The 16656-nt window shown below is 42.1% G+C and overlaps 1 protein-coding gene and 1 non-coding gene across 2 annotated transcripts; both read left to right on the top strand.

The window, feature by feature from the left end:
* The first annotated feature begins 1443 nt into the window (after nt 1-1443).
* On the top strand, nt 1444-15634 carry TOMM20 (translocase of outer mitochondrial membrane 20). Its single transcript, XM_065400712.1, has 5 exons — nt 1444-1713; nt 10877-10923; nt 11747-11828; nt 12863-13005; nt 15225-15634. Exons 1-5 carry the CDS (start codon nt 1590-1592, stop codon nt 15267-15269), a joined length of 441 nt encoding a protein of 146 aa, XP_065256784.1. The 5' UTR covers nt 1444-1589; the 3' UTR covers nt 15270-15634.
* On the top strand, nt 2790-2927 carry LOC135876932 (small nucleolar RNA SNORA14). The gene has a single exon (XR_010561342.1). It is a non-coding gene; the product is annotated as a small nucleolar RNA SNORA14 (small nucleolar RNA).
* Nucleotides 15635-16656: the final 1022 nt, after the last annotated feature.

The raw sequence follows: 16656 nt of genomic DNA, 5'->3' as shown, positions 1-16656 counted from the left end.
TGAGAAAAGGCAGTCATTGTATGACAGATAGGGGCATTGGGGACACAAAAAACCCTGTGGGAAGATTGGGGGGAATATCAAGTAGTCCCTAAAATAGTGGGGAATGGGAAAGTGGCAGAAAGGGAGCTTGTGGTGGCAGAACCAGAATGCAAGGTGCAATAAACTCAAGCTACACAAGCTATGAAGTGAGTGACCCTCTGCTAAAGGTGCAACTACTGCTAAAATGTAGCATGTATCTGATTAGAAACATGCTATTTTTAAAATCAATCAGATGACCGGTCTAAAAATTGGGGCATGGAAGATCAGGGATTAGGCTTCAACAATAGCTAGTTTGAGACAGATTGTAAACTCAGGGCAGGGACTGACTGACTGACTTGTAAAATGCCTACAATAATGGGGCTTCCTTTTTGGTTGTGCCCAAAATGCTAATGTAATAGACATGATTAATAATGTCCTGTGGAAAAAGCTGGCACTGCAGCTCTATCCTGGGAAGATCACGGGTCAAAAAGTAATTCCATCACCCTATCAAGCATTTTCAGATCTTCAGACTTAGCGAGCGGCTTTCATTTTTGTTTTCTAAATTTTATGTGGCTGTCGAAATGTGTGTGCAGTAACTACATGCTGGGAGGAATGGGGGTAGAGAGAAATGGCCCATAATGTCAGTCTCCACTGCCCACCTGGGAGCACCCTCTAAATAGCTGCTAAGTGGGCATATTGGCCTCCTTCTAATCCAACTGTAGAACTCTCCTTTGCTGGGCCTAGGACACTGACAAAAAATGCCAAGCCAGGCCCAGCATGCTACCATTGGCTCAGTGCTTCCTTGCGCTCTTGTCTTGTCAGTATCCACCTTGTCTCCTAACTTGCACGGGGAGGACCGGGACTCCCTGAGGCAGGGGCTGTCTCTGCTCTGTGTTTGTGCAGCACCTGGCACACTGGGCTCCAGGCCTGGACCATGCCTCTCTCCCAGATCTGCAGCAAACTAACACCTGCTGGAGGTGGCCCAGACGCACGGTGGGCTGCTCAGCCCTGCCGGAGCGGGGCATCTAAGCCGGGGGGAGAGGGGGAGCGATTACGCGGGGACAGGCGACTCCCGCTCCTCGCTATGAAACGCCCCTTAGCGCAGTGACCGGGGACGGGGAGGCAGGGCTGCAGCCGCCCTGCCCCGCGGGTCACTGGCCGGCCCGCTCTACACTGGAGCAGCCGCCTGGGCACGTGCGCGAACAGCTTCCCCCAGCCCCGACCGAACCCAGGCTCCAGCACGCGAGCCTCGCGTCGGTACAAGGACGGAGCGCCATTGTTCGCACATGCGCAGAGGGACGAGCGCGGTCGCAGGCTGCGGTCAAGCCCGGCGGTGAAAAGTGGAGCGAGCTCCCCCACGGCGCATGCGCAGTCAGGGTGTTTCGTTCAGGCACGTAGACAGACAGCTATCCCTGGCGCGGATCGATGACGTTACACCCGGAAGCGAGGGCCTTTTCTCTCTTCGCCCGCTCCAAGGTGGTGGCTGGGTAGCGCGCTGTGCCGCGTAAGGCAGAGCAGAGCCCGGCTTCGGGGGTTGGCGCAGCGGGGCCCTTCCCTCGCTGCCAGGCAGGATGATGGTGGGTAAAACCAGCGCCATCGCCGCGGGCCTCTGCGGGGCCCTCTTAATCGGCTACTGCATTTACTTCGACCGCAAGAGACGGAGCGACCCCAATTTCAGGAACCGGCTGCGGGAGCGTGAGTGTCCGGGACCCCCGCCCCTTCCCCCCGCGAGGCCTCGCGCGCGCCCTCCCAACCGGCCCCACCACCTCACCCTGTCCTCGCGCTGGCGAGTCCGCCCCATGCGCGTGCTGGAGTTCCCGCGGGAGGGGGACGGGGACACGGACACACACACACACACGTGGTTTCTGCTGTCGGCTCCTCCCCCGCATGGAGTCTCTGCTCCGCACCCATCCCGCACTGCGGGCCTCTCTCCCTGCCTCTGTCTCCACCCCACGACCCTAGCTGGGCTCTGTTGCATTGCAGCGGGCCCGCTCCGCGGCCTCTTCTTCCCCCCCCCCCCTCCCCCGGAAGCTGACCCTCCCCCAGCACGTGCGAGTTGATCGATCTGCCCAGAACGCGTTCTTGGCTGTCTGAAGGTTCTGCGCGCAGTAAATTGCTGGAGGGGGTGAGGAGCGGCGTCTTGTCCCAGATTGATTGTCTTTCCTCCATCCACCCCACTTTCCTTGAGACCTTCCTGCGTGGGACCCTGTTTCCGTGGTTACTAGATGTGCACAGCAAAGTAGGCCAAGCAACTCGTAAAAAATGTAAGGGGTGGGAAGTCTTCAGATGCAAAACTGGTGTAGGAGTGTCTCACTCATGGGAGAGGACCAAAAAGAATAGGCTGGGGCAGTTGCCTTTGCTCATGCTTACTTGTGTGTTCGCCTGAGGTGCACAGTGATTTGTGTGAAGGAGATAGAGAAAAGAATAAAGACTCTCTCCAAGTTTAGCTGGATCTGAATAGTTATTTTTTTTATAGCACCAGAGAATCAGTTTTAATCTAACTATATTTCTGTGGTTTGCATAAGTTATTTGTTAAATAAATCCTTGAATTGGAATCTTGCCTTTGACATAGCACCTCCTTTTCTTCAAATTTGGCTGAGAATGTGGGAGTGTTTTTAATATTTCATATTGCATTATCTGGCTGCAGTTTCAATGCATTTGTGAGGTAAGGGGATAAAACCATACAATTTGATTTGAGAAATTGCTAAGAGTTGAGTGAGGAAAGTAGCAACACTCAAGGGCTCTGAGCCTGCTCATTTTGCTGTTATTTACTGCATTCTCAAACCCCTCTGGTAGCTTTATTGCCATAGCTTCCAGAATAAGAACGAATGCAAGAAAAAACTGAAGATCTATCCAAAATGTGGAGCTAATTTCCTGTGGCTCTTTGTTATTTCACATCTTCAACAGTAGATCAAATGCTCTAATGTAATTGAGTTATGTTTTTAAAGGAAAGATTGTAGTTTTCTGTAAATTTGAGTTCTGGAAGTTACTTATAAACCACTCCTCAGAGCTGATACCTTTATGTGCCAGTCGAGAGGCAGAGAATCCCTGTACTGAATCTTGAATATATAGAATTCCTAAGCTGAAGAGAATTTTTTGCCAAAGAGGAGTACATCCATAGCTTGCTATGCTAAAAATAGGTATAATTTACATTCTTCTGTCAAGGTAGTCATGAGTACTCAACCTAAATCTTGGATTTTAAAATATCCTTAAAGATTTAACACTACAGTATATGGACTGTAATAAACAATAGGTAGCTCTGACTGGATTGTCACATGTAACTTATAAAACACTAATTTACAGGCAAAAGCATGCTTTCCTTGATTTCATAGGCAAGCTTTCACAGACAACAAGCCAGATAAGCACCATGTATTAAGCTGTATCTATACAATGTATGGGCAGGTAACTTGGTTTCTCTGTGCAAGAACCACCTGTAATATTGCTACAATAGTGCACTTTTGCACCTCTGGCTTTGAAAATTCGGAATAAAAGAAATGAGTACAATCTAATTTTATAACTTAATGAATTCTTTCTGGGTGTTTAAGTTTACTTCTAAAATGACTTGGTCTATTCCCAAGTATACTTGTACGATGTATGGTCATATTTCTGATGTACTGAGATGTTCTATAAATTTATTCATAATGTAAATGCCAGATAGCTATTATATTATTGATGAGAGAGTTTGGGCCTGATTATCCCATCTACCATCATTTTGGTATTACTAAGGGCAGGTCTACACTGAAAAAGCTGCTCTAGAGCTTCACTGGAGACACTACTAGGCTGAAGGGAGAGCTTCTCCCTCTGCTGTCTACACTGGGGGTTAGGTCAGTATAATTGCATCACTCAGGATTGTGGATTTTTCAGTTATGCCAATGTAAGTTTATAGTGTAGATCTGTCGTTAGTTCCAAACTACTGTTGACTGAAATCTTGAAAACTGGATATTTACTTGATATTTTAAAAATGTAGAGTTTCATGTGGTAGCCTTAGTCTTTTTTTTTTTTTTTAATCTTAACTTTCTGTGTTGAATGAGCCTTTCCCTCCAGGTCCAATAGGAATATTTCTTCCCTTTGATTTATGCTCTTAAGCAACACAGTTGTACGTCCATTTATCTGCTATACTATTGCTGCATCCTTAACCCCTGCTCTGATTTGTGGGACCATAGAAATACTGTTTGCATATATTTTTAATCTGGCATAGAAATTATTCATTGTTGGATTTGGATTAAAACCCCCACTGTTTTCTGATTTCTATGGGGAAAGTTGACTTTGAAATAAATCCAGTTCTGTACTAATCATGACCTTGTCAGCTATTTTAAAAAAAGTATTTGGCAGAAATGAGGTTGGATGTTGCAAAGTGTCCTTGTAGAAATATTGACTACTAAAAATGCCAGCTGGACGCTCGAGTAATGAAGCTGATAGTGCCTTGACAAGGGTCTCTAATGGAGCTTTCAAGACAAATTTAAACTCATAATAGAGATTGTTTTATTAGATCAGCTGCCTTAAAGTTCCTTGAGATCCTTTAATGAAACTTGTCTACATAAGTGTAAATTATTAATCCTGTGTAAAAAGACTGATACATTCCATTGCATTTGACCGATCTGCAGCTTCAATTTCAATGTCATGTGAAGTGCATCAGAATACAGAACCTCTTCTGGTTCCTTGCATGTATTGATGTGACTGGCTCTTGACTGTAAGGCCTTATTGATACTGAGGTTTTTCTGAAATTCTCCATTGTGGCTTCCACTGTTTCTCTAGTACCAGGGCAGCTCAACAGGTGCTAGTAACAGTGTGTGTTAGTGTAGACAGGTCAGTGGTGTCTTTACCACTGTTGACTAGGCCTGCTCTGAGAAGAGTTAGACAAAGTAGTGGTCAAAATGCAGTAGCTGGTCTGCATTGGTGCTCCCACCATGTGGAACTGCACTAGTAGTAGAGAAACAGAAGGAAAATGTCATGACTACTTTGTGTAGACAGTAGACACAATTTAGACATTAGATCTTAACAATTAATACAATCCAAAGATAAAAAATATAACCTTTTTAGGTTTCCATGATACTAGAGATTGATGAAATGTATCTGTTTGGAAGCAGTGGATTGTCTATCATATATCCATATATCTGTTACTACTTTGAACCACTTAAATCCTACTGTCTGTATTTAATAAAATCACTTTTTATTTAGTAATTTACTCAGAGTATGTATTAATACCTGGGGGAGCAAACAACTGTGCATATCTCTCTATCAGTGTTATAGAGGGCGAACAATTTATGAGTTTGCCCTGCATAAACTTTATGCAGGGTAAAACGGATTTATCTGGGTTTAGACCCCATTGGGAGTTGGGCATCTGAGTGCTAAAGACAAGCACACTCCTGTGAGCTGGTTTCGGGTAAACTTGCAGCTTTGGGACTAGTAATTCAGACCCTGAGTCTTTGTTAGAGCAGACTGGAGTGTCTGGCTCAGCAAGACAGGGTGCTGGAATCCTGAGCTGGCAGGGAAAACAGAAGCAGGGGTAGTCTTTGCACATTGGGTGGCAGCTCCCAAGGGGGTTTCTGTGATCCAACCCGTCACAGTGGCAATGAATAGTCTAATACTGAGTGGTGAGGGGGACAGGGCACCAAGACTATACTGTTATATCTTCTGTTTTCTGGCATGTATTTAGGAAACTATCTGGGAATCAAAGGCCACAGCAAAAATAAATAGGCCAGATTCATGTTCCAAGCATTTAAAAAAATGCATTACTGCCCCTGGATCCTGAAAGTGACTGACACACTAAACTCTTGTGCAGTGTTTGAAAGTGATAGTCTCTTGATCTTGCTTAGATTAACTTCTGTTGGAAGCTGCAGTGTCAGATCTATTCTCTGTTTCAATTACTGAAGTGAGACTATAATATAGGTATATTTGGTGTTTACTTGACTTCAGTGTTTCTTGTCCCAAGTATTGGTTGGCATAGAAATGTTGTCTGCGCTTTCATTTTCAGGGTTACTTCACTAATTTTATGTTGTAAGCATTCGGAACATTAGTCCCCGAAGCTATATTTTAGGAAATGGTTCTTCGATGCTGTGATGTACCTTGGTACCACCTGTCCTTTAGTGTGTGGAAGTCTTGTGGTGTGCCTGCTGTGGATCAGCTGCCCAATTCCACCAGCCTCTGAAAATGCAAACATGCCTTGCTCTCTCTGTACAGGTTAGCAATAGGCACACACCAACCTCCAAGCATCCCTAAAGTGTCCAGACCCTGTTCACTCTCAGAACTCTCTAAGGCATTGTCTACACTGGAACCTGAACGAAGAAACTTTTGTCATTCGGCGGTGTGAAAAAAACCCACACACGCACCCCGGATGACAAAAATTTTGCCGATGAAAAGTGCCGGTGTGAACAGCGCTTTGTCGGCTGGAGAGCTCCTGCCGACAAATAGCAACTACACTTCTCACCTTTTAGCAGCACAGCTGTATCGCTAAAAGGTACGTAGTATGGATATAGCCTAATTCTCCAAAAAGAATATTACACATCAGCTAACAAGATTCACCGCTCCACTTAACACACAGCACTTAGATATGTTTATAGGGAAAACCAGAATAAATATATTGTCAAAGAAGATATTCAAATGATAGTAAGAAAGAATATTGGAAACAAATGGTTACATATAAAACAAAATCATAACATGCTTTCTAGAGCCTTAATTTAATTCACAAGACCATCTGTTTCTTATAGGATAGCTCACCCCAAGTCCTTTTCCCAGTGTTTTCAGCCAGGATGGCTGATTGAAGGAATGCCAGTATGTCTCTGCACCCCCAGATATACCAGACCTTTGATGTTCACTTGAAAATAGTCGTCCCATCCCGTCCCCCACAATCCCCTGCTATTATCTCTTCCTGTCAATTTCCTTCTGAAGTCTAAGCTCTTCTTTATGATTTGAGACTGTATGCTGACAGACTTGTATTGTAAGATACATAATGGTCCACCAGGAAGATAAATGTCTAGCCACCTCCTGTCTGTAGAAGTTTGCCTCAAGGTGTATGCTGCCTTTTAATGACCTGGCTTTAACTACAAGAAGATAATTTTTAGCATATATACATTTTTCATACATTGTGATGACTAATGTGACACAGGCTTTCATTAGAGTCCTTACATAAGGTTTTTTGGGGGGTTTTGGTGAATTCAAGGATCTGTATACCCCAGTGCCCTTTGGCAGTTGGCACCCTGAAGTCCTTGGGTCACAAATGCTGATTACAAAACAACAGTTCTGTATGAAAGTATACAATGTTGTGTAGTCATGTTGGTCCCAGGATATTGGAAAGACAAGGTGGGTGACGTAATGTCTTTTATTAGATCAACTTCTGTTGGTGAGAGAGACAAGCTTTCAGGTCTGGTAAATATACTCAGAGTCTCACAGCTAAGTGGCCTTGAAAGGTGCCTTGAAATGTTTTGACTAGTTATGCTAAATAATCTATTCTACCTTCTATTTAGCTGTGACTCTGAGTACATTTCCCACACCTGAAGATTAGAAGAGCTCTGTGTAAAGCTTGTCTCTCTTCCGAGCAGAAATCGGTCCAATAAAAGATATTACCTCCCGCTCCTTGTCTCTGTACGAAAGTAGACAGTCAAGATGAGCATTTGGGTTAACCCAAAAGCCTTCCTATAAACCTTAACTTCATATAGTAAAAAATACCATTTTGTTTTTTTAGAATGGATGGAAACTTTCATTTCTATTAAGGTTTGTATGGGAGAGTTCTTAGTTTTTTCCAAGGCCTAATTTTCTAATTACTTTGCTCCTTGCTATCACGCCTGAAGCCATACTCCTGTCTGCTGCTCCAAGAATATTTTAAGCTTGCTGCAGCAAACAGGTGTGGAAGGAATTCACAGATATTCTCTAGAAGCATTTGTTAGGGTTCTCTATAATTGTTGTAACCAGTGAATTTATGCTGTAGATCTGTAAGCATTCTAGGTTCTGGCTCTGAAACTGTCAGATTCTTCAAAGTGCCTCTGCAAGGGTGTGTGTAATGTATTTAAAAACATTGGTTTGGCTATCTGATGCTTGCTTTTTTATCAACTTGAAGCAAAATCTTTTAGAAGAAATGATGGCATTAACTTTTGGAACTGATCTGAACAATTCTAGGCCCCAATGGCTTTTTATCTGAGGACTACTTGTGTAGTATAATGTAGAGCAGTTAAGTACTGGAAAATCTCTCTGCATCCCAAGAATAGGTTCAAAATGTAATCTTATTTTTAAAATGGCATAATCAGACAATAACAACCTAGAGTTACCTTTTGCATCTTCTCTATACTCCCCTTTTAAAGACTGTTCTTCTGCAGGCTTAAAATGCAGCTTCCCTACTTATGATGAATCATGAAACATCTACATTTTTAAATGTCTGTTCCTGTTCCGACAGGAGATTCTAAAACCAAAGTTTTTTTCCTTAAGAGCAGATCTCTGAATGCTGAATTTATGAAGTGATTAGCCCTGGAAATAGTTATTTTGTAGTAGCTGCTGTACTCATGCTGAATAGACTTCAGCTGCTGCATTCAGCATGAATTCTGTATTCTCGTGGAGGGTAGGGACATGTTAAATGTTTTTCTTGATCCTTTTAAATTTGTCTTTTTAAAATTGCTTTCCTTGTAAATCAAGTCTCAGGCTAACACTACTTAAACTTGCATATGCAAATCAAGGAAACTGGGGGTTAACTGAGAGAGAACACTAATTTCTGAAGCATAAATTGTTTTGAGTGGTAGATTTAGAGACAAAATGTTCTTTATAATGCACTGCAGTTTAATATGGCAAATATCTTTTCTTCATGTATTTCTCCATCTGCAATATTGCATAGGAGTCTAAATGTGTTATGGAAATTTAGGGATCAGGATAGTATTGCAGGTGTCATTTTGATAGAAGTTGAAATTTATAAATGTCTTCCATAAACAATGTTGATTGTACATCTCCAGTTTTTCATACATTAAATTGTCAACTGATGCAGGGGTTTGCAGATGTTTTCATAGTGTGGACCATCTACTGTTCCAAATATCCTTTTGGCCATTAGAGCAATTGCTTATGTGTATTCTAATGGGCCATATGATCAGCAATTTTTGTCAACCCCTAATTGTTCACTGTCCAGTGATCTAATACACTTATTAAGGCCTGGTCTCCACTTGTAAAAACTTTTTTTCAGCATAACTGTTTCAGTTAAGGGTGGGAACACAATGATAGTTATTCCTCTTCCCATAGAGTAATAGCTGTACTAGTATAAAGCACATTTATATCCCTAACTGCATTGACGACAACAGGAGTTGTGCTATTTTGAACTGTCTATGCCATACTGGTATAGTGGTACAACTTCCTAGTGCAGATAAGCCCTAAATCGACTTCTGTATTCCTATGCTACCTGATGATCCTGTAAATGTCATTTCTTTCCCAACAGTTTTTTATTTGCTCAGACTCTGTTCGCTTTAACGTTATTTGGGGATTTTGTTGTCTTCTGCTCACTTGAGCCTATTTTACCAGGTGCCAACCCTTAACTCTTACCTATTAGAGAGGGCTTGTGGCTAGTGATGTTTCTCCAGTGGGCCCTCTTCAGCCCATAAGCTACCTGAGATGCAGAATGCCCAAAAGGATATTTAAATGGCTGTTCACTGAGGTAACTTGACTCAAGGTTAGGTTGGCTTGATTTGAAGACCAAACTCTTCAGCTGCTCATGAAGGCAAAGACATATGTAAAGGAATCCTGAGCACCTAATGTAATAATCCCGTACTACTCATTCTTTGCACGCTTGTCTCTTCTTTGGCCAGGCATGCATGGAGCAGGAGTAACCAACAGTACAGTTTCTGTAGTACATAGTACAGTCAGTGGGAGAAGAACCCATCCTTCCTGAGACTGTATGCCCAGTGCTTTCCTTAATGCAGGGGGGAGGGGCAAACTTTTTGGCCTGAGGGCCGCATCGGGTTTCGTAAATTGTATGGAGGGCCAGTTAGGGGAGGGGGTTGCGGCCCGGCCCCCTCCTGTTCCCTGATGGCCCCTCTGGGACCCCTGCCCCATCCACACCCCCACTCCCTGTCCCCTGACTGCCCCCGGGCCCCCGCCACCCCATCCAACCCCTCCCCTCATTCCTGATGGCCCCCCTGGGATCCCTGTCCCATCCAACCATCCTTCTCCCTGTCCCCTGACTGACCCCTGCTGCTCCATCTAACCCCCCCTCCTTCCTGACTGCCTCCCCCGGGACTCCTGCCCCCATTCAACCCCCTGTTCCTCCCCTGACCACCCCAACCCCTATCTACACCCCTGACCACCATCCCAAATTCCCCTGCCCTCTATCCAAACCCCCCCCCCCCGCTCCCTGCCCCCTTACTGTGCTGCCTGGAGCACTGGGGGGTGGCAGCGCTACAGCCATGCCGCCCGGCTGGAGCTGGGCCACGCAGCACAGAGCACCGGGTCAGGCCGGGCTCTGCAGCTGCTCTTCCCCAGGAGCTCACAATCCCGCCACCCAGAGCATTGCGCCTGAGGCTGTGGGGGAGGGGCCGGGGGCTAGCCAGGACAGTTCTGCAGGTTGTAGTTTGCCCACCTCTGCCTTAATGCCTCTGATTGGGGTAGGGGATGAATGGCCGTTAAAACATGATTGTCTCCAAAGAGAGAGAACTGCACAGAATATAATTCATCCTTTGCTAAAGGATTTTTCAGTTGCCATTTGTGTAGTAGGTTCATTGATATTCTGCTGTGGGCCTGGGTTGCGTCCCTCAGCCTTCATCCATAAGTGTTTAGTACATGTAATTATCAGTTCCTTATTCTGAAAATAACTTTGGACCATTCACTGTTTTAAAATAAAAACAGAAGATTATTTTATAATTATAAATTAAACCCATGATATTTTTATCTACAGGAAGGAAGAAACAGAAGCTTGCCAAAGAGAGAGCAGGGCTTTCCAAGGTAATACCGTGTTCATTTCTGTAGTCCTATTTTGAAAAATGTCTTGTTTATACCAGGATTAATTGTAAGCAGGATCTGTTCAAAGGGTGCTGTGTCCTTGCTTCCAATGCTAACAACCCTCTTGCAATATGCACTGGGTTTTTTTGGCTTCCATAAATAACCATCTGTGGGGGTTGTGTTCTCTTCTGCGTAACAGATGAGGGGCCAGTACTAGGCGGTATTGTGCTCTTCCAGTTCTCGGAGCTCAGTGTGAACTGAGGGTGCTCAGCTCCTCAGAGGATTATCTGTTTAGGAATTTGTAGGGTTTAAAGGTTACCAGATCAGTCAGATGAATACTGAATACCTGAAGTGTTAAGTTTCTAGCTGAAGCTTTGGATTTGATAACATCTTTACTTACTGTTAGTGAGTCCTTAATGAGCAATGTGGAAAATAGTTTGTCTTGCCCAAAATGAGAAACATTGTTAGACTTACTTAGACATTGAGTGTATCTGTTACAAAGCATCTTAGAATTTAAACTCTTTTTAAAAAACAAACAGTAGTTTCCTTTAAATTATTTTAATATAAAAGTTTAAAACACCATCGCAAAGAGTGGTAAATGCAATGATGTACTGAAGTCGTTCATGCCTGATCTTTAGAAACATTCATCTAAATCTCTAACTTAGCAGGCTATTCTAAGATGCTGCTTTTTAAACCCCCTTTTGCAGTTTTCCTCTACAAATGTGTAGCTATTCAATTTTGTTTTAAGTTGTGGCTCTTTTGTGGTTTATGTATTAATTGATGCTTTTTGAGACCTTGCCAATTTTTTGTTGTTGTTGTATTACAGTTACCTGATTTAAAAGATGCTGAAGCTGTACAAAAGTTCTTCCTTGAAGAGATACAGCTTGGCGAGGAATTACTAGCACAAGGTGGTTGTTGCAAAAGTCTCTAAGATGGGAAGCTATAAAAGGAATTCTTCTCCAGTCTGGCAGGGAGAAGAGTGTCGTGGCCTGACATAGAAGCATTAACTAAATGTTTTTTGCAGAGCTTTAATATGCCATATTTTTAAACTGTGCAAAGATTGTTTTAACAGATGTAGGTCAAAGTGCCATTTTAATATTCTCTTCTATTGTCACCTTTTGTAATTTCTCAGGCAGTTCTCTTGACACTTCTCCCATCTATCCTGCAGCTATGTACAAGTTAAAATTGACTTGCAGTCTTTTCTTTGGGAAGAAATGAAAAATATGGGGAATAAACACTTTCCCACACAATATTGAATATTTCAAATAAAAAATCACTAAACTTCTCACCTAATATAATATAAAACAAATAATTATCACATAAGAGGCTACCATTTTGATGCATAACAATGGAAGAATCTGCTTCCCTTTAGACACCAGTTTTCAAATTGTTACTTTTAAAAGTTACATACTTTTCAATTTATATCAGACAAAATGTTACTTTAAAATATAATAATCCTGAAACTGATTTTCATGCGTCCTTGTGGGAAATGTAGCAGTTCAATTCCTCTTTGCATCAATAAATGAAGCTTCCTCTGGGATAGTATCATTAGGATGTGAACCCCCTCTGAGACAAACCCCTTTCACTTAATGGAGGCAGTGAAATGATAGGTATGTCTAAAAACTGTGGTGAAAATTCTTGACAGATTTCTTTCTGTATTTAGTATATATGTAGTTAGACTTAGGAATCACAGTTGGATGATATTTTAGGTTAGCAGAAATTAGTGGAGTTAAACTTTTAAAGAAATTAGCCATCAGAAATGAAAATTTAAGGTTACTTTATCTGACTGGATGAAGACAGGTTTTAGTTAAAAAGATTCAACATGGTGGTGAGGGGGTAATATTTGCAGTCTACTTTGTAGATGTAGTAAGGTAGCTTAAGTCAAACAATGTAACGTAATGCACCAAAGGCAAAATTTGAAGTGAAACCTTATGTCTCATAGGTGACTATGAGAAGGGTGTGGACCACTTGACAAATGCCATTGCTGTGTGTGGACAGCCACAGCAGTTATTACAAGTCCTACAGCAGACTCTTCCACCACCAGTGTTCCAGATGCTTCTAACTAAGCTCCCAACAATTAGCCAGGTATGTAAAGCTTCTCCCCCACCCCCCATTTTTGGGGATTGGAAATAACCTTGGTGAAGAGTAGTTCCATTATTTGGTCTTTATGGAGGGTGGATATTTTACTGGTTCCACTGGGAAGACAAAAATTCATCATTTGGATGATAAATGTGCCTTTCCACTGACGCTTTCAAAATGAGTATGAGAAAAGTACTGTGTGTTCATAGATTAAAAATTAATTGCAAAGTTTAAATGGAAAAGTTAACTCTGTAGTTACCTACTGAATCCCCTTTTCTTTGTGTGTCAGCAACTCTGAATCTGTAGTATCCGCTCCAGTTCTGATGCCTTTAAGCAAATCATCTCCTACCAGATACCTGTGGGGCGGGGGGTAAAGGTAGTAGGTAAGTGGTGGGTGCTTTTATTGTGATGTGGTTTTAAATTGTATATTCTAAGTAATATAAAATAGTAATGAGAACAAAAAATTTCTACACCACATCAAAGTAATGGAAGCCACTACTACTTTTAGGGCACGTCTTCACTACCCGCCGGATCGGCGGGTAGCAATCGGTCTATCGGGGATCGACTTATCGCGTCTAGTGAAGACGCGATAAAAATCGATCCCTGATGGCTCTGCCGTCGACTCCGGAAATCCACCGCGGCAAGAGGCGGTAGCGGAGTCGACGGTGGCGCGGCAGCGGTCGACTTACCTGGCTGTGAGGACGGCGGCAAGTCGACCTAAAATACGCCACTTCAGCTACGCTAGTCACGTAGCTGAAGTTGCGTATCTTAGGTCGACCCCCCGCTGTAGTGTAGACCTAGCCTTAGTCTTTCTAGGTCATCTCTGCAAGTCCTTGCAGAATTATGCATTCCGGGTGCATCACTCTGGAACTGAAGTTGACAGTTGTCTTTTGAAGACCTGTTTCTAAACATTAAAATGTTTTCTAGAACACTTGCTGGTCATCTTTAATACACATACATCATTAATAATACAGTGCTGAAAATACATCTGAATGTTTTGTCACGTGACATAAGTCCTGTGGTGTCAGAAAAATGGACATATTTGCTTATTGTATTAGGATATCACAGCTCTCTGCAATAGAACATACTTATTTAAATAACTTGCAAGTCAGAACAGTACTGAGTTGTGGACATTGCTCGTTGTAAGCTCTGCAAAACTCACACAAATCGTAAATTCTGTATAAATTTTAAACATTGCACTTTGAGTAGCTATGAGTGGTGTCAAATATGCCTACTCTCAACACCTAAAAGAGGAATAAATCTTAATTACTACCATAACCCTTCGTAATCACTGTCCAATCTAGTCAAACTCCCTACAAGTATAGAGCCTGGCATTTCAAGTTTAATCCTGAAGGGAATTTTGATTCTACATGTTTAAGCCCTGAAAAATAAAGGTTAATAAGGGAAATACTCAGAAATTAAACTCAGTGCATATTTCTATAATATACAGTCTATATGAGCTGAACTACAACATGAACATCAGGCCTGAAGGCCATAAAAGAAGGTGTCATGATCAAGAATTTTAACACCTTTGTTTTTCAGTTTATATAACTGAAAACAAACTGTCCCCTCTTAAACTTAGAAGGTGATTGGTATATGAACTGAACTTCTTGTATCTTGTATGGCTAAATAGCTAAAACTCCTTGTAGCTCTAGTTTCAAAATATCCTTCTTGGATTGAGAACCATGTGGGTTCTTTTGGATAATGTGTTAAGAACAGAGTCCTGTCTACCCTAGGTGGACGCTAAAAATCACATGGCGCTCCCTTGGAAGAATAACGGTTTGGCTGCGTATTCTTGATGACTAGCTCTCTTTCTCCTAGTGTTGGGCCATGTTGTATATGTTAGTTGGTTGCCACCTTCCAGCCCATGCGTGACTGCATTTCAGTGCTGTGTGTATGTAATTCCTGAAGCAGTTGGGGATGAAAGGTGGCATAAACATGGGAAATATAGACTGTCTCAATGATCAGGAACAGCAGTCACTGTTTCATTAGAGAACAATGACAGTACACACAAGTGATTACTGCATCACTAATAAGAGATGCAATTTATATGACATTGACTTTGTCAAATATTGCACAATACTTTGATTTTCCAGTTATAATCTACAAAAATCTCTGTCAAATGTATGCCAAACTTTTTATTGTTTATGTATGTTCAATCATCAATTTCTTAGTGACAGTTTTATAATTATTAAGTGTTTGGGTTTTTTTTTTTTTTTTTACAGAGAATTGTAAATGCACAATGCTTGGCTGAAGATGATGTGGAATGAGAAATCGCACCACAGTGGCGGAAAATAAGTGTTTTCTTAGCCCAGAAGATGAGCATCAGTGATGGGATAAAAGGGGCGAATATGGTAGTTAAAGAACTATGTACCACACTGAAATCTACCAGAGTTAATTTTAACTTTGTGTAGGTGGGTTTGGCTGGATTTTATTTATTATCCTAGTGAAAAGTGTATTTTGATAAAAAAAAATCATTTTATAAATACACTGAGTTATCAAAGTATCACTATGTTCATTTAATACTAATATGCAGTTGTAATGTTGTACATATAAAGACATAAAGCTACTACATATTAAATACCCAATGCTCATTTTTGAAAATCAAAGTTAAGGCAATAAAGATTTATCTGTGCTTGTGTGTCCATGTGGTACTACTTTAGATTTTGAAACAGTTTACGGGGGTTTCAGAATGTCATCTAAAAAATTGCTTTTAACTTTTAACCTTAAAAATTGGCCAAGGAGAGAACGTGTTTTAAGTGTTCTGGCAGGTCTTCAAAAAGGCAACCATGCTTGTAATAATCACATGGAAAACCTGGGTGTCTTATTGATAGAATAGAAATGTAATCAACAAAACAATAGCCAGTCATGTTACAGCAATAAAATCTAAAACCAAGATGCAAAAGAGGGGTGATAGAAAATAGGGGATGGATACATAGTGATGAATTCCCCTAACTGCCAAGAAGCCATATCTGCATAGATGCAAATACAGTGCAAAGCTGTCACACTTGAAAATCCGGTTAACTGCGGGAATGACAGTTTGAAGTGGAGTCATGAACAGGCTGTAAGGACATAAGAATTTTTAGAAGTTGAAACACACTGTGCTGGGAAGGAGGACAACAATTTAGTCACACTTGTATGGCTTTGAAGACTAATATAGTCATTAACACTTCTTGGAAACCAGACTAATTCTGTTGTTGGTGCAAGTAACAAAACATGAATAGGCGAGATAATGATGTCCATAGGCTTAAATAGCTAAAGATGAATACATCTATAAAGAGTTTGAATGACATTCGGTACAGGGGAAGCGATCACACAATAGGGTTTAAATGGATTGTTTTGTTTTTCTTTTGTTGTTTGTGAAAAGGAAACTGACATACCAGAGCACAATCCAGACCAGTGAGGGGCTGCGTCACCTGGGCCTGGCAATCTTTAAGTGCCTTACGATGCTTTGCTTTCCTAGCTCCCAGCTGGGCCGCTCACAAACCACCTTCCAGCATGCAAACCGCACCCACACACAAGTGTCTGTGGCTAGGGCTACACTGCGGGGGGGGGGGGAGGGCGTCGACCTAAGATATGCAACTTCAGCTACGCGAATAGTGTAGCTGAAGTCGGCGTATCTTAGGTCGATTTACCTGGCTGTGAGGACGGCGGCGA

This window comes from Emys orbicularis, chromosome 3, assembly GCF_028017835.1.
Source record: "Emys orbicularis isolate rEmyOrb1 chromosome 3, rEmyOrb1.hap1, whole genome shotgun sequence".
Taxonomy (NCBI): domain Eukaryota; kingdom Metazoa; phylum Chordata; order Testudines; family Emydidae; genus Emys; species Emys orbicularis.
The sequence above is the reverse complement of the archived record's forward strand: the minus strand, read 5'-3'. Positions and strand labels throughout refer to the sequence as shown.